At 34.9% G+C, this 19,247-nt stretch overlaps 1 protein-coding gene across 4 annotated transcripts in view; it reads left to right on the top strand.

The window, feature by feature from the left end:
• The window catches only part of LOC149204080 (aldehyde dehydrogenase family 3 member H1-like), a 126,749-nt gene that overhangs the window by 72,360 nt on the left and 35,142 nt on the right, over positions 1-19,247 (top strand). Inside the window, exon 1 of one of the 4 annotated variants that reach the window (XM_089394634.1) lies at positions 14,589-15,179. The exons of the other annotated variants lie outside the window; for them this stretch is intronic. Within the exon in view, the coding sequence (XP_089250760.1) occupies positions 14,991-15,179 (189 nt within the window). The 5' untranslated portion in view covers positions 14,589-14,990. Of the gene's footprint in view, positions 1-14,588; positions 15,180-19,247 lie in introns of those variants that run through there. 4 annotated transcript variants of the gene reach the window in all.

Raw genomic sequence — 19,247 nt, 5'->3', positions numbered from 1 at the left:
CGAGTTGGAAGACGTTATTGGAGCAGGCACGAAATCTATGCCAATGGATTTGGAGAGATGGTGTAATGAGAGGCGCATTCAACTGAGTTGAGTATTTGTTTCGGCCATCCATCTTACTGTGCCCTCTCTCACTAACTCCATAGTCCAGAGGTGGCGCGACCACAGATTTCGAACAACCCAGTGTACATCACCAATTCTTTTGCATTCCTTAGCCTCCAGGGAGTCCACCTTGTTATGGATATGTACAAGAATATCAGAATCAAATAACTCCATGTGGTCATTAATCTAGGGAATATAGGGAGGGCACCCCCTCCTTCTGCCCCCCTTGTCTTTCTCTTCCTCTTTCACAAACCAAGGTGGCGGACTTAGGATAAAAAAACATGGTGCTGAAGTCTTTGGCAATATTGACGTGGAGAGCGAGAGGATGATTGTGCTTATCAACTGTGAATCTTTGCATGAAGGAAAGCGGAGGGAAATCACAAGGCAATGACATGAGCAAGGACATGAGCATTAATTGGCACAACAAGGTTGAGGGGAGGGAAATCACGAAGTGGATGTTGGAAGCATGAGCCGAACAAGCAATATTAACTTGCACATCGTTCACCTGGAGGGAGTCTGTTGCGCATGAATGTCACCTGGTGTTCTCAATCATGTCAAGAATGAGTGTTGTCTTGTCTTGACTGACATGGCTTCACTGTCGAGGAAGCACCCAAATCCGAGAATTTGGAAGAATTTTTTAAAGTATCAAAGTTTTAACGTTTTAAAAACCATTGTAATATTTAAAATTTAAATCAAAATACTATTAAATCATGATTTTTTTCATCAATTTAAAATATGATTTAGAATTAAGGTTAATTTTCTTTCTAAGTTATAATCTATTTACATTATATACATATTTATAAAAGCTTGATTCTAGGATTTAATTAAATTATGTATGATGATTACTATAAACCAACAATATTATATATTGCATATTTATATTAAATTTTATATGAATATTGTTACAATCATGACATTCTTAATCTTTTCATTCACTAAAACTATGGTGATTTTAGGAATGGTTCTTTTAATTTTTTTTAGGCACATAAATAAAATTCTAAAGTTACCTTTTTCGTAAGTAACAAGCCAAAATTCCTTCGTATAAATTCACTATATAATGGGAATTAAAGACCCATGTAATGAGAAAGTCCTTCTTGTCATTGAAATATGCCCCACCCACTCCCCTCGACACCTTATTTGATTGTAGCTTGCCCATTATGGCTCATCAATATGGACCTTGGCAAAAAAAGGAATGCATCTAATCCAACAACATTGTTTTTGGGAAGTAAAGGATGGGCAATTTGCTCTATTTTGGGAGGGCTCATAGCAACAACTCCATGAACAAAAACATCTAAATAATCTCTACCTACAAATGAAAACAAGAGGTTTTCTAGCAATCAAGGGCTACTGGACCAATTTAGGAAATAATAGTCAATAGTGATGACAATGACTATTGTAGGATGACTGCCATCCCAAGCTAGGGGGGGAAGCATGGAGTCAATTATGGGATAGCCTCCAACAAAGGTTAATCCCACTCTTCTCCCAACCAGATAAACTACGATGGGACTACAACTCAAAGGAATCCTTCTCCATCCAAGAAGCTTACCACATGGAAGCAGGGCATCAAGAAATCCAAATAGATGTGATCTAGCATAATATTTGGAAGCACAACTCCTAGCCAAAAATCTCCTTATTATATGGCTCTTGGTGTAAAACCAAACCTTAACTTGGGATAATATACATAAATGCAACCACCATGGTCCCTCTAGATGCCCCTTATGCCTTCTTTACTTTGAGAATGATGAACGCCTTTTTAATAATTATACTTTCTCTAGTGGCCTTTGGCTTCAACTTGAAAATTGCTTCAATTGTTCCGATTAGGACCCATCAAGCTTTCCAACCACCATTTCTTAATGGCGAAGCCAACTCTTTTCCAATTCCATCCTTAATCGCATCTGGACGCTCTCCCTCGAATTCTTGCTATGGGCCATGGAAGGAACGAAATCCTTGCATATTCAAAAACCTCCCTTGGCCTCTTAACTCTATGGAATATTATACAAAGAAACATCAAAGAAACCATTAGCGCTCTCCCCTGGTCACCCCAAGACTAGAAAGCACACGATACAAAGGCCAGAATTCTCTGCAGATGGAATCTTGCACCCTCTCTTTCAGCCTCCATCCCCACCCCAATCTGATTGCCTACTTTGGCTATCTCGACATCCTGGCCCCCTTCGCCTCTTTCCTTTCTTGAACTAAATTTCAATGGTGCCTCAAAAGGCAACCTTGGGAAAATTGGCTATGGTGGCATATTTAGAAGCCATCTTGGCTTACCAATATACACATACTCTAGCACATTAGGCATTTGTAGCAATAATGCAACGGAGTTAACCACTCTCCTTGAAGGCCTAGAAACAACACAAAAATAGGGCTACTCCAAACTTTTAATGAAAGGAGATTCTCAACTTATTATACACATGTTGCGTAAGCTCCAAAATGGTACACCTGTTCATAAAATCTTCGAGCGCTGGTGCCTGGGAGAATTGCTAAATTTGAACACCAAATATGATTTTTGGTTGCTGGTGATTAGAGATGGAACATACAGTCACTTGGCTAGTGAGGCAAGCTCCATAGTGACGACTTTTTCGAGTCTTCCTAGTAGTGGGTATCCTAACGCGGTCCAAAAAGAAGCTCTCGGTCCATTGGTTTTCATTGCATGCAATCGACTTGTGTTAACTGTCGCCCAACTTTGCTATGAATGCTAACACTCTTTATCGAATTGGTTCGTCCCTCCCTCATTTGGATTTAGTATAGCTCTTTCCCCTTAGTATTTGTTGACGAGGTTTGGCTCTCTTCCTCGATCTCAACATTCTCTTGTCACTTATTTTTTCAATGCTTGCATCCCCTCAAGTATTCTCGTTCTCTTCCCAATTTCCCCGTTCTTTGTGATATCACCCCCACTGATATTGTCTCTCATTTACCTCCTTCTCGCCTCACTGGGTGGTGGTTTACCCTGAATCCTATTTCGTTTCTATGATGTGGCTGCCTATATAGCCACTCATAGCCTCTCATTTTTCCTCGCCTATTCTATTATTGACATCCCTCCTTTTGTCCTTTAGCTCGGTCTCTTCCCCCGCAATGCCACCATGCCTCATTGTCGAGCCCAAGTTAGATGGGGCGCTACTTATACTAGGCTAGTTGAGGAAGCACTAAAACTCACCATAGATTGGATGAAGTTGTTGCTCGCTTTTGGGTTTTGACACTGGGCCCCATCCAGGCAGAACTTATATGAGCTAAGATGGAAGGAGCCTCCTAAAGGGACCTTCTCTTAGAACTAGAAATACTTATTGAGTTGGCAGATTACGTACCCGACACAGGCCACACGTGAGGACTCTTCAATCAATACACACATACTGTGGATCTATATTGGCAGATGAAATTTCTCATGGGAAAGGTTTTATTGGATCATCATGAGCAACAAGACAATTTTCTCCTCTCTAGGGAGCATATACACTAACATATGATAGACATGGATCAATACCTGGAGTGAATCGAGAAATGCCTCAACATTTCCCCACCACTCGCCACTCTCTAGGCAAGATGCATGTCGCAACTACAACTTAAATCCTACCTCCTAGTTCCCTTCCTGTTATGTCTATAGTATTCTATTATACTAGTAGTTTTATTTTGTTTATTGGCCATAAAAGGCCAAATGTTAATGAATGTATGTCTTATTTTGAACTTTTTGAAAACTTTCTGTCATCGACCTCTCTCAAAAGAGTGCACTTTTGGATATGGTCTGGTCTTCCTAGTGATAAACTAGTCTAAAAAACACCACCTCTCTATGTAATCTCATATTTTCAAGGCAATACAAATTTACTCCACAAAAGAAAATGAGAAAGTCCTTCCTAATATTGCAATCATTAGCTTGGTGAACGAGGCCAATACTTGTACTTTTTAGACCTCCGCATTTCGTGCTTGTAAAATAATCATGTAAAATAATTTGAAGTTCTTAATTATGTCATAAATACCAAATGCTAGTAATTATTAAACAAGGTAGACATTGCCCTCAAAGACAATAGGGCTAGGCTACATTTGCACCATCTAAGCCCACAACCAAGTCTACCTCACATCCTTATTTAGAGGTAGACTTGCATAGATTATGACCATTATGCTGACATTTATGTGCCAGTGGTAAGGTCAATTTTCTTCTTCCACGTGTAGTCATGATGACAACTAATCCCTTGGGGAAATTTGCATTATTTGTGCACATTTCACATTATTTTTAGCTTGGTACAATTGGAAGTCTTTGAAATGCCTACTTTGAATGTCCAATATATTCCTACCCATGGTCCTCAACATAATTTTCCCCAACCTTTGCTACTGTATTACATAAGAACTAGATTTAAGTTCCATTATTCCTACCTCAAGACTCCAATGGTTCACATTTGTGTTATGGATACAACTTTACAATGATAAGCTAGATGGATATATGTGAATGTGTATGATGAATGTTTTGTTCTTATGCTTTTCCCTTCTAGAGTTCTAACCAATGAGGCTTACTTGTCAAGAGATTTTGTTGATTGATTTTGGATTAACACTATTGCATTATGGTGGCTTTTGGCACTATAGGGCTATATTTGAAATTGTGCATGTAACTTATTATCTATAAGGACCTTATAAGCTACGCCAATAATGTTGGAAAAATAACATTGAGTCACCGTGATATGCATGGAAAATAATTTAATCTCTTAACCATACATCCTTACATGTGGATCCTCAACTTTCAACTTATACTGGAATTCTTGTAAACTAACCTAGGATACTTATTATATTTATATGAGTTAGGTTTAAAGTGCTTCTAATACAATGCGAAGATCATTGAGTGCTTGTAATATGATGACCCAACTTCAACATTAACAAACCCTTCAACCCTTGGTTGGGTTTCCATTGGTCCCAAAACCCCATTTGAACAATTGCAACTAGAGTGAGAACTTCCTTTGTTTAAATTACCCCTGCTCATTACCCTTAAGATTTTCCTTAAGATAGCCACAAGCTAATTAATAATATACAACTCAAAGAGTCATTGGTGCTTCCACTCTTAACATATCCTCTATGTAAACACCCAAAAACTAGGTCATAAACCAAACTCAATAGACACAAATTACATATTGACATCAACAAATGTTACAACAACTATAAAAGTAGCCACTATATTAGAAAACACTGCAATAACAAAGCAACCACAACATCAATCATAAGCGACATCGATTTAAACAAGGTTGTCTTTAAAGAAATTTTGCAAGTTGGAAGGTGTATAATGGCTTGGAAAACCATTTGAAAGATGTAGAACTTTGGAATTGGGATAAAAGAAATTCATTTTTCTCAAGCCTCATAACAATAAAGATTTTTTATGGTTGTGAGGTTTGGGGTGGAAGCATGTCTTAGGAAAATGGGAATAGAATTGAGAAAATCCAAAAGAAAATCATTACTACAAGCTGAAAATTAAAGATAATACTCCCTACCCCAATTTGGCGTGCTTCCCATTGAATGCAAAGCCTTAAAATGATTATTCCGTATAAACACAAGTTGGAAAAGCTTGACCAAGAAAAGCTTCCCATCATTTCCTACAATCATGTTTATCCCATATTTAGTTAAAAAGAGTTGGGAAAGAAATTTGATAAATGGTTACAACTTTGAGACAATATATGATGGTATAACTCTCTTTGATGACATAAACCTAAAATTGAAAATAAAGTGTCTAAATTCTTATGGTGACAAAAATATCATGACAAAAGAAAGCTATGTTATTATAAAAACACCATCAATCCCAAACTTGCGCATCTTTCCCACACTAATAAGGTTGCAAGATTCAAGAAAAGAAAGGATGATAACTAAACTAAGAACTAACTCACTTAATTTGCATAACAAATTCGACATATGGACCCTCTTAGAAATGCCTTTGGAAAAAAGAAGCTCTAATCTTTGCAACTTAAATTCAAAATGAAGTCCATTTCCTTCTAAAATGCTCTTTACATAGTGAAATTGGATGTGTTTATATTGATATCTGCAATCATAGTTTACTTCATGAAATTGTAAAATCAAACAACAAACTAAGTGTTGAGACTTAATTGTTAATCTAAACTCATATCAAAACAACTGAAATTGGATGTGTTTATATTGATATCTGCAATCATAGTTTACTTCATGAAATTGTAAAATCAAACAACAAACTAAGTGTTGAGAAGTAATTGTTAATCTAAACTCACATCAAAACAACTATTTAAATAAGTAATTTTAGGACTTTAATTTCCCAATTTTCTTTGTTTATTGTCCCTTTGTTTGGGTCCTATAGAGCATGTTGGTCTAAAGGATGTTAAAATGCATCATCATCATCATCACTACTTTATGATCAATGAGGGCAAGACACTTCATATATTGTTTGATTTGTCAACAAGATTGTCTATTACAAACTCACATCAAAACAATTGTATCTATAAGTAATTTCAGAATTTTAATTATTTTTTTTAGTTTGATCTCTCTCTCTAAGGCATAATCATCATCATCACTTTATCATCAGTGACGTTAGGACTTCTTGTATATAGGTTGTCTCATCATGAAAGTTGATCTTCATCTCAAGAAGCCCAAACCTAACATCACATGGCATTATCATAGCCCAACAAAACCACATAATGATCACTAGAGGGACACAAGCATCACCAGGATAAGATTACTACCATAACACTAACACCTCTCCGTAACAACTTGACTAGGGGACACAACGTAGGAAAGGAACACATCCAAGTTGAACACGGGTCATCCTCATGAAACTGATCCAAGTTGCCGCTAGACCATAACTTGATATATCTATTTATATATAAAAGAATTGCTTCCTTTAATTAATAGTATGCACCATTAATATAACACGATTAAGAAATGGAAGTGGAATACTCCTTTATGCAACTACGGTTTACCCAAGAAATTGTTGGCATTACCTATACGTTGTTAGAGCAAGGAGCCATTTATACCATTTGATCTTGTTGCTCCACTACTATCAAACTTGAGCCAATCATCGGAGCAAGGAGTGACTACTTGCTAGAGTACAAAGCATTGTGACCTAGTTGGTGCCTCCAAAAGTCACACTAGAGCAATGGGCTGCTACCATCTCTTGCAGGAATTTTGGGTTGTAAGAGGAAAAATGAGAAACCCCACAACTTGGAGATGGAGGAATTTAAGTCTTTGGTTTGGTCCATGAAACCAAACAAAAGAAATAATTCTTAACATTGGTGAGTTATAAAACAATTGTAAACCATCCCTCAATTATATCTTTTGTCTCTGGAGCCAATAAGGATAACCCTCATTTTGCTTGAGCATGCTTTGATTAGAAAGTTAGAGGCCTTTGGGCAACCTGGAAAATTATGGAAACCTGGGTAGTAGAGAAAATGTCCACCAAGATTAAAGGACTAATTTGATTTAGCTTTGGTTGTGAGTGTTATGCTTTCCTTTTTATAAATTGAGAAGAGATTTGGTCCATATTTCAAGGGATTTAGGGGAATGTATTTGTCCTCATGGTTCCTTGAATTCAATCCAAAAGAAGAAATTAGAGCAACCCTAGTGTGGGTTAGATTGCTCTACCTATCTCTAATTTTCTGGGATGATTACTCTCTTGGAGATATTGGAAAGAAACTAGGTCATTTTATTGACCAAGCAAAATGGAAAGCAAATGTGTTTTTTTGTGAAAATATGCATGACAATAGATTTGGAGAAGTACTCCCAAAATATTTACAAATCAACCTAGATAGGTGGAGCCAACATAAAAAGTTAGATTATGAGTAGATTCATTTAAGTGTAATGCATGCCACGATGATGGACATTTTGCTAAAACTATCCAAAAGCTGAAGAGAAGCATCCTTCCATGAATTAGCAATAAAAAAGGAGCCTTAGTTCAAGAAGGTTCCGAGCAGGGACAACAATTTCTAATGTAATGGGCCACCACAATCAAAGCCACCCCAAGAGGGTCCGCCCACTTCAAGAAATAATCAATTCAAAGTTCTCGGGAACTTAGAGGACCAATTTGAAATTCCTAGGAATCTAGATGGTTCAAGAAATCTAAAAGAGATGGAGTCGGAAGCTGGAAAGGAAGAGGAATCCATAATAGAACCCAATTTTGGGCTAGTGCATCTTGATAATGGTATGTATTCATCCCTCATGGATCCATAGAATAATTATCTAGTAGAAGAAAAGGTAGGAGAGGAAGGGGAGGAGGATGCAGAGGAACGAGAAGAGGAAGAAGATGAAGCAAAGGAAACAGAGGAGGAAGAAGGGAAGCAAAGCACGTAGAAGGAAAAGAAGCAAAGAGTAACAAAGGTATACTCTAAGAATAAATTGCTCCTAGCGACCATTACCGAGTTTAGGTTCCACATGCCTTTTAGCCTCTTATATGAGTAGAGTGAGTGTGGGGAGCTTGTCATTTTGTTGAGTAAGTAGCAAGGACCAATCATGTTATCATTCCTAACACTCTTTACTTGCATGATATGGTGCTTAGAGTAAGCGTGGGGAACTTGTCATCTTATAAGTGGTAAGCACTAACCATGTTATTATGTTTGACACTACTCACATGCATAACCAACCTAATGGCAAGAATTTTCACAGTAACACTAAGATTACCTTATTTAATGACTTGTTCTTTTATAAAGCATTGAGATTATATAAATTTTAATTGATGTACAAAAAATCTCCTTTAGTTGACTACAAAATAATGTCAATATTTGTCTGGATTTCACAAGAGGTCTTAAGGTTTCAAGATTTCATAAAATAAGGTTCTTTTAGGTCATAAGGAAGAACATCATTGTTAGTAACTCTTTTTTCAATGAAACTACAAGAATAAAATTTGGGGTTTTAAGGGTAAATGGAACATTATCTTATTAAAGCATATCCTAAGAACTTTCATCCAAATAAAACCAAACATCACCAGAGTAATGATCCACATGTTGATAATGCGCCATCCCTACTGTCAAAGTTTTGCCATGAATGTGGCGACATCCACACCCCCTCCGCACATGTTGAACTTGGTGAGGACTCACAATTTTGAGTTGATTGTTGTTTTTCACTCTAGTGAGAGTGAGATAATGGTGATTTGTTGCATGGAGAATAGGTGAGTTTGTGCAATATCCCTCTCCTTCATTATCAATATCAGGATTATGTAGCAATGCTCTTCTAGTTTGCCATTTCTTCTAGGTTAGTGAATTGAAAACCTTTAATTGCTTTATTTGTGGTCTTTGGCTTTGAAAATTTTCAAGTCCGTTATGTTTGGTGTTTATTCCTTTTGGTCTAGAGGTTCTTTAGTTGTTTTATCCCTCTTGGGGCAAGGAGTTCCTCTCTGACTCTCATATATTTGGTGCATTGGGTTTGTGGGATGCACAACATATTTTTGGTCCTATCCCTCAGTGGTTTTCATTGGTTTAATAAAGGATTATCTAGGTTTACTATTATGCCTCTATTTATCCATTTGGCTTAGACTTCACCATCTTATACTAGCAAATGTGGTCTATAGATATTAAGAAGAAATGATTATATCCTTAAGGACCCATAAGGAAATGATTCAAGGTAACAGGTCACCCATTTTCATTGTTACAACCCTGGTGCATGAAAATAAGCAGTAGGTAGTCTCCCAAATTACTTTCATCCAATGCTCCACCAAGTTTTCAGGATGAGGGGACGTAGGAACAAGGAGATACACAAGGGGGACATGTGGGAGCACCCCCCAATTTTATGAAAACTTAAGGGGGATGGGAGGACATTGGGGTATATAAATGCTAGATTCAAATTCAAATTTAATAGTGAATTACATTGATTTATACATGATAAATGATTCAATGAAATAGAAATAATAGAATATCATATATATTCATCATTCATCATTATGGAATCTGCATTGATTTAGATTCATCATTCATTATTCTAGAATCTGATTAGTACTAAGAAAAATAGTAGATACTAAAGTTTAAAGACTTGAATAATAAATTGAAATTATTAAAACTCAAAAATAGTAAAGGACAACGAGTCAAGGACTTTGTTTGAGCTCATCAATATCTAGAGTCAAAACTCAAAGGTTGAAATTGAAAATGAACAATGGACAATGAACTAATGTTATAAGAACCAAATTGGTCATCGGACCGGTCAATCCCAAAATTGGAAGTTGGGAAAAAGCGGACAAAAAGTTCAACTGACAAAAAATACATAAATATTCAAATTTTGAAAAAAATGCATAAATGTTCATCTGCATCCATATGAATCCCGACCATTATACACAAATATGCAAGGCCTCTCATATATATAACAAGAGTACATATAACCAAAATCGCATAGAGTGTAATCCATATTTGAACAAAAAATACACCATCGAAGAGGCTCTAGATGGCCTCTATAGTCAAAAGAAAATGATGCTGCAACAAATACCTACATATCATCAAAATCATTACTTATATTGAAATCCTCATCATCGATATTACTCTCAAAGCATTAAAATAAGATCGAAAAAGCTGAACATGTCAATGATTTTGTTTGAGTGATGGTATATTTTTATAAGGTTCATGTGATAAAGAAGTTCAACAATTAACGCCACCATCATCCAAGTACATAAAGGACTTCATACTCTTGATTAAATGCTAGTTATATACCCTCATACATGATAGAATCTAATGGAAACATTGCAATTTCCCCAATCTTGAAATCCTAAAAAATGCTAAGTCTATTGGATTTTGAGTGGGATCTAAAATTCTACTTTTTCCATATGAAATTGAGTGAGGTTGGAACCACTCTCAAACATTCTAAAATATTTAATGGTAATGTTAAAAATTGAAGTAAAATGATGAAAATGAACAATAAAGGAGAATTTGACATCACCATTATTACATAGCATTAGTAGGGCCCTACAGTTGAATATTAGGCTTCCCCACTCATAAATTATTGTTTTTAGGAAACATTTAGGGGGATGCCTACAAGTAGCCTCTTTTGGGAAATGCATCCCCCACATTGGAAAAACATTTCACCTTTCATCGAGTTTCCCCAAATGGGAGAGGTGCGGAAAAGTTTCCTAAACATCCCTTTGTTTGGGAGCATGGGAAAGGTGGGGAACCTAAACATTGCTTTCTTCATGAATACTCGACTACAATTAAATGAACAAATGATAAATCTTTAAATTGAATGAATAAAAACACTTATTTAAAGATTTCCCATTGAAAAGTATTAATGAACTTCAAAAAATATTAATTAAAAAAAATACAATACATCAATTTAAAATAAAAATAAAAATAAATAACCAAAATCATTCACAACCACTAATCTACATATTTTCTAATTTAACTATAATTTTAAATTATTCACATATTAAATAATTTTTGTAAATCATATATTAATAATAAATACCAGGAATTTTTGCCAATAACATATGTGTTTTGGTTTAAATTGTTCTTCACATTTAAATGTATTAATGGTATTTAATTTAATAACAAACTTTTTTAATTAATATATTTTTCTCGTTTACCATAAAATTCACTTCGTTCATTAAGAGTTCTACGAGGACTCCCGGATAACGTGGAGCAATACTCAAATGGAATATCACTTTATGGATGACGTGTTGTTTGGATTCGTAAGTGATTTTGATGATGTCCACGGTATATTTATCACTGAAACATTCTTCTCAAGTTTTTATTTATTGCCATTCAAGCTTTAACTTTTGAAACATTCTTTGAAGCGTGTACATAAAGGAAACATTCTCAATAATTGTAGTCTGCGTATCCAGTGCGTGCCAGGTTTGCATTTCTTGAAATTGGAGGAGGCTTTTAAACCTGATAATCCCAGTTTTACAGTAGCAAATGCCTTTTTTGGGTTTATTTTCAATTTTGTATTCCTTTTGGGTTTTTTCATTAGATTTTACCAATATAAAAAGCTTTAGCTGCTGCTTTTCCCTTTTCCTTTTCTTAATTCTATTAAAGATTTTATTCAATATTTTCATTCAATTGAAGATTTGAATTTTTATTAAATTTTAAATATTACCAAATCATTTATAATGATTTTTTGTTTGTAAGTTTGGTAGAATTACATTTTTATTATGTTTGATTTCTCACTATGACTTAAGAGATAGTATGAAATTTGAATGTTTAGTGAGATTTTATTTTTACGACCATTACCAATTGAGCTACTTCAAGTTAACGAAATTAAAAAAATTATTATTTTACTATATATATTTAATATTAAAATATTATTTTATTATATAATTTAATATTTTATTTGAAAGTTAATTTCTTTTGTAATTTAATAGTTGAAATAAAGATATTATTTATATTTATAATTTTAGTAAGATATAAATTAGAAAGTTAATTTACCTTATAATTTAATAGTTGAAATAAATATATTTTAATTTCTCATATCTGATTAATAAAGTGATAACAAGAAAGATATATCTCCTATCAATATAATTGTAAACTTTGTGTGAATATATGAAGTTAAATAGAAATTTGAGTAAACATTGCTCTTTAGAAATTTAATTCAATTTTAAATTTATTGTAAATCATTAAAAAATTGATTAGAATTCCAAATGTACGTAAATTCTAACTTTATATCTTGTTAGATTTTAATAACTACCGGGAAGTTTTTTACAAGATTAAATAATTCTCATTGCTAAAACCTTCCCCTTATATTCATATAAAATAACAATAAAATAACTTGAATTAACAATATAATAATATTTTTTTCATCTTTCTGTCTAATACAATAATACAATTAACATTCATAAACCTCTACCACCCACACATACATTTTAAAGCAATAAAAACTTTACAATATTTAAGGCTATTAGTGTAGGTTTTGTGATACAATACCCGACTTATATATAAGGAAGATGAGTTCTTAGCTAATTATAATAAATTTTAAATCATATATAAAAATCAAAAAATGTTTTTAACCCCCTATATATATAGAAAACAAGTGTTCAATAATAAAATCATATACTTTCAAATAACATTCAACTTTAATTCAACGCATTTGGCCAAGCCAAATGGTGGATATACGTCTTTAATTAGAAAGAGTTTGTTAACCACTTTAACCTACCCAACATGATTGTAGGTGATTGCATTAGGTACAAAAGTATAGTGACATAACTTGTAGATGGCTGCATTAAGTCCAAGAGTACGTGGTAGGACTTCTAGGCAACTGTGTTAGTTTCAAGAGTATAGAGGGTATAGGGGCAATCCTTCCCAGGTGGTTGCCTTAGGTTCAAGAGTATAGGGGCATGACTTATAGGTGGTTGTGTTAGGTTCAAGAGTATAGGGGCATGACTTATAGGTGGTTGCTTTAGGTTCAAGAGAATAGGGGTAGGACTTGTAGGTGGCTGCTTTAGGTTCAAAAGGATATAGGCTATCGTAGGTATAGGGGCAATGTTGCCTTGCATCTCTGTAAGCGGTTGCATTAGGCTCAAAAATTTAAAAGTAGTAGTCTCTCCCACTGGACACCTAGCCTCATCAATGATAAGTGATAAGCCTATCAATTCTCTTGATTAAAAAAAATTAAAACAAAATTCAACATTAATCTATATATAAAACAAAAAAACTATCATATTTACAATTTAAGATGATAAATTTTTTAAATATTAATTTATAATTAAATATTTTTAAAAATTAAAGATGTAATTATTAATATAAAGCAATTTCACAAAAAAATCATAACTATATAATTTTTGCTTTATTAATTATTTATTTATTTAAAAAAAATAAAAAAATATGAAAAATAAATATTATATATTTTTTGAAAATATAAATATACATTTAATCTTCATAAATATTTTTTTTTTACTTTATTATTTATTTATTTAAAAAAAATAAAAAATATGAAAACTAAATATTATATATTTTTCCAAAATGTGAATATACATTTAATCTTCATACATATTTTATTCTATCAAATGTGAAAGCGCATTTTAGCACATTGTAATTTCTGACCTTTATTTAAAATTATTTTAGATAAATCAATTGACTAAGTGACATCATGATTGTTAGAGATTTCAGCAAAATCACATAAAGAATCATTTGTCCACGCGTTTCGAACCAACTTGTCCTGACGATGAACCACACTAGTTGGTTGGAAACGCGTGGACAAATGATTCTCTATGTGATTTTGCTGAAATCTCTAACAATCAAGTATGGATCACAGAAGTCTAAACTCTTTAATAAGTGACATCATGTTAACCTCAAAAGCAATTCAATTAGGTAGATTACTTTTATAAGATTATATTTAATTTGCTGACCTTTGCCTAAAATTATTCTAGATAAATCAATTGACTCAGTGACACCATGTTAACCTAAAAACAATGCAATTGGGTAGATTACTTTTATAAAGATATATTTATTAATTTAATAAAATTAAATCTGAGATTTTAAGAAATGCTACATAGTCATTAACTGATTACCAAATTATATCCATGAAAGTATTTAACTAATTATCCTGCAAAAACATGAAATTGTATCAACTTCTGCATGAAGAAAATCTAGGCTTTATTGAGAAAAGAAGGAATGAATCAATCCTATCGGAAGGCTTTCTTAAAAAATTCGAACGGTGGATCGATTTTGACATCTATGGAGGGATCCAAGGATTGTTTTGCCGGCGATGAACGCAACCGCTCGGAACAGAGCACGAGATCCCGGCGCGGGAAGGGAACGATTTGATGATAGAATTGATCGAAGTAGACGTAGCGGGCGTTACAATTCTCGTGCCAGAATACGAATATATTGAAACGGGACCCATGCTGACATTGCTTAACGAATAATATCACGGACGCCCCGCCTGCGGGTCTTCATATTGACGAAATCATCATCATCCCCTGCTTACACTTCCTCCGCCTGCAGCTCCCACTTATCGCGACTGTCTTTAGATACTTATCGCGACTGTCTTTAGATCAAATGGCGGATGCAGTTCGCTTCGTGACAGAGCTTCGGGAGACGTTTTCTTCCGGTCGGACCAGAAGCTACGAATGGAGAATTACTCAGCTCAAGCAAACCTTGAAGCTGATAGACGAACACGATACTCAGATTGCAGAAGCTCTCCGTCAAGATATGAGCAAGCCTCCTTTCGAATCTTTTGTCGCAGAGGTATTCGTATAATATTTACCAGAGACATGCCTTTTCTGCTCATCTGGACATTTCAACTTTTCAATTATTACATCTCCTTCAAAGCCAACGAGGCGTATGAATGGAAAATTTTATGATATTGGGTACCTTGCCAAGGACTTGTTTTGTCTGAGATACTAGGTACTTAAGAAAGACTTTTAGTTCTGTGAAATTAATGATGATGGTGGTACTTTGCAGGAGATTTAGAGTTAAATTAAGAATTAATCAATCAATAAGTTTTTATTCACCTATAGCATTAAATGCAATATATACCGGTATATATACTATTAGATTTGAGATGTTTTAGATCTAATGCTGTATAACCTAATATACATCGCATTTAATACTACATTAGTAAATGGATATTCATGGTCATCAATGCTAGTGGGTATTCCTTTCTTTATGCCATGGCTCCGAAGTGTCTCTAGCCCTCCCTCTTTCTTTCATGCTATTCCCTGCCAAGGTACGAATGAGAATAGCTTACAAATGAGCGGAGCTTAGTTGATCCGCTCATTATGTGGGTGCTTATTCCCGGTAGATCATCTAGCAAATAGGAGAGGGGATCAGATCATGTTGGACATCAGGGCAAACAGGTACACTATCGGTAGGATTGGATATTGATAGTCATCAATGCAATGCTAGTGGTTATTTATCAGAGATCTTGGTTTTGGTCATTAAATTAAATTAATGAATGATAGTGGATATCTTATGTTTTTTGTCTTTTGATATCCGCCTATAATATATTTGAGTTATGCTTAAACTTTTCTCCGAAGTTTTTTTTGTTGTTTACTTTTAACAACCAATGCCTAAGCGTTTTGCTTGACCATCCATTGATGAGAAATAAGCATGCCTTATTGTTCTTCTTATGATGATGACACAGAGAACTCTTATATTCACGGGCAGAGAAGAAAAGATTTATTGATTTACAAATTACAATGTCTTAGAGATATGTACTTTGTATTCTTAAATACACATTATAGAGTTGTATAAGTTACAGTGCTCTGTTTTTGATGTCATATAGACCTGTTCGGATCCTCTGGAGACAGTAATAAAAGTGAAGTTTATTATTTTGAGACACCTATCAATCAAGGATTTCTGAGGGAAAATCAGTCCAGCAATTGACTGGTAACTTTGTTATCTTTCTGAGTTCGTTGAAATCCATCAAATTGGCTTTCATCCCTTGATTCTGCTTCGTTGCAAAAGCTCCCACATGCAAATTACATGTTGGAATCTCCTCGTGCAAAATTTCCAGTCAAACTATATACTTGTTTTTACCAACTACTGGTCCTTCTAAAGATGTAATTACCATGAGATATCCTGTTCGCATCCTCTGAAGATAATCATAAACATCAGGTTTCATTTAACTTCATTATTTTGAAATCATTATTAACCAACAAAAACTGAAGGTTCCCGAGAAAAAATCAGTCCAGCAATAGACTTCTAATTTTGTTATCTTTATCAATTCATGTGACTCCAGCAAAGTTGATTTGCATCCCTTTGATCCACTTCATTGCAAAATCTCCTACATGCAGATCATGTGAAAATTTCAAATGCAAATTCAGAAATTTCACCTCAACTTTGAGGTTCCCTGGTTCTATTTACTATGAATTTTCAGCTTCAGGGCTGTATCTGATATATAAGTTACACTGCTATATATTTCACTTTTGTCCAACCAAATACACAAGGCATCCTGAGAAAATAAACACCAAACAATTGTACTTCAATGGATGATGTTTCCAGCCCTCAGGGCACACATCCCAACATATAACTGATCTGAAAATTGCTTATTTACACCAGATTTATTGCAGCAATAAATCTGTCCACTTAGCTTCTGTTTGTTTGTCAAATCACTTCACAAAAGCATACTTCATATACACGTAAGAATGAATACAATGTTTCTAGACTCTACCTGTAGTCTCAGATTCAATCACTGGCTCCTAGAAAGGAACTGTCACCGAAACATCATTCTCCTCCATCAAGGCATCACACTGCCCTTCCTCAAAACATTTGGAAGGCTCACAAATGGAAGTAGCTAATGCAATATTGTTAGCCTATCTCCTAGGAGGTATACCCGTCCTCATTGAAGGTCCAGACTCCAGGTGTTCCCAAATACTCCTGTGCATCCTACAATGCCTAAGAAGAGGGTGATTGCCTAAGTAGACAGTGAGTATGTATCTTTCCTCAAGCTCTCTTCAACCAGACCTAGAGTTGACTCTTCTCTTATATCTGAATCAGATTTAAAACAACAACCTCCTCACTCGCTTCGATCACTAAAGGTGATACATATGATCTAGAGGACCGTACATCCTGATCAAACTTTACATCTTGGCTCATCACAATCTTCCACTGAGCTAGAATGTAAATCTTGTAAGCTTTGGAAGCATCATTGTATCCAACAAAACAATATACTACCACAGCATTTTGAACCTTCTTCTAGGGGCTTGACCACTTGTGAATCTAAAGGAACATAACTGTGGACCATTAGCAACCTGCCAAACTCCAACATCCTTCATATCAACTTCACATGCCAAAATCTCGAGACACCACATCATGTGTTGTTCAGGACATCTTGCAAAGATGATCACATTTCTATACAGGTGGGTTATATCTGCCAAAACCACAAAGATAAAATTCTGAACAATTCTCTTCACTTCTGGAATACCGAGTTCAGAGTGCAAACAACAACCTACATAGGGCCTCCAACAGGCTGTAAACAACTCATGATGTGGATAGGGAGATAGGGCCTCCAACAGGCTGTAAACAACTCATGATATGGATAGGGACATAGGGCCTCTAAGACAAGTGGATTAGATCTATCAAAACGACAAAGATAAAATCTGAACAATTCTCTTCCATCCTGAAATAACCAATTCATAGTGCAAACTGCAACCTACATAGGGTCTCCAACATACTGTAACAATGGGTATCTCATCCATGCACCTCAAAACCTTCAAAGATTGAAGCAAAACCATCAACAGGGTCAACTCCCTCTGTCTGAGAGAATCGTCTAATAACTAAAGCAATAGTTTCATCAAGGTCAACTACTTTCTTTTTGAGAAAATTCAACAACCCTGTTTTGGTACTTTTCAATACTCCCATCAACCATAAACTTGGAATCAATCACTATTTCTCAGTTGGTTTTGGACATATCTCCATGGCATCACATCATGCATGCTCTATATATGCCTCCTCAAAGCTAGAAGGTTCACCCAACTTCCTACTAGTATGTACAAGTGCTATAGGATCAACAAACAACTCGCAAAGACCACCATCTCAGACACCTCTAGCCAACGTTCTCAGACTTGCCAGATTACAATCATTGATAGTGCAATGTTGTCCTTCAAATGCAACTTTACAGTGAAAATTTGCCATGCAAGAGATCAGAAGAAGACATTTCTTTAAATCATGAACAAACAAAACATCATTTAACTCAAGAATGTCACCTGATGGCATCCAGAAAGAAATAGAATTCGGTGGTTTGATTTCATATCACTCTCTGGTTTAATCTTCCATCAACCTTTTCTCTTTCTTTAATGCTCAAATATCCAGTCATAGGAAATGTGGTTATCTCCTCTGACTCAGGGCCTGATACCAAGCCCAAGATTTCAACAAATAAACTTTTTCCAACAAGACTAATAAAAACCAATAGCTTTTTTGTGACCAGTCAGACAAGCTGAACTTCGAACAAAATTAATTACATCTGGTGTCACTTCCAGTTTGCCTTTGCTTGACTACAACTTTTGATTATTTCTTCTATAGATTCTAGGTTCCCTGTCCTAAAAGAATTTTCTCATGTCTTATCATGGCTGCCAGGGAATCTTTCTACAGACGTCAATCTCTCTGTCATGTTTACTAGGGCACATTTTCCAAGAAAACATGTACTCTTATGACTGTAAATTGGGTTTCTTTGCTTCAGTAGGTTTATTTTGTATTCTTGCTTTTTTCTTATTTTATGCTTTTTTTGTCTGCTCGGAGAGAAATTCAAGTTGTGAAACTCAAAACTACTTCTCTGCTATTCGTTTTGCTCAGGATCTATGTAAATTCTTTTCA

Source organism: Pinus tabuliformis, chromosome 1_2 (assembly GCF_031772625.1).
Source record: "Pinus tabuliformis cultivar Carrire ecotype Pingquan chromosome 1_2, CPIR1, whole genome shotgun sequence".
Taxonomy (NCBI): domain Eukaryota; kingdom Viridiplantae; phylum Streptophyta; class Pinopsida; order Pinales; family Pinaceae; genus Pinus; species Pinus tabuliformis.
Note: the sequence above shows the minus strand (reverse complement) of the source record. Positions and strands in the feature narration are given on the sequence as shown.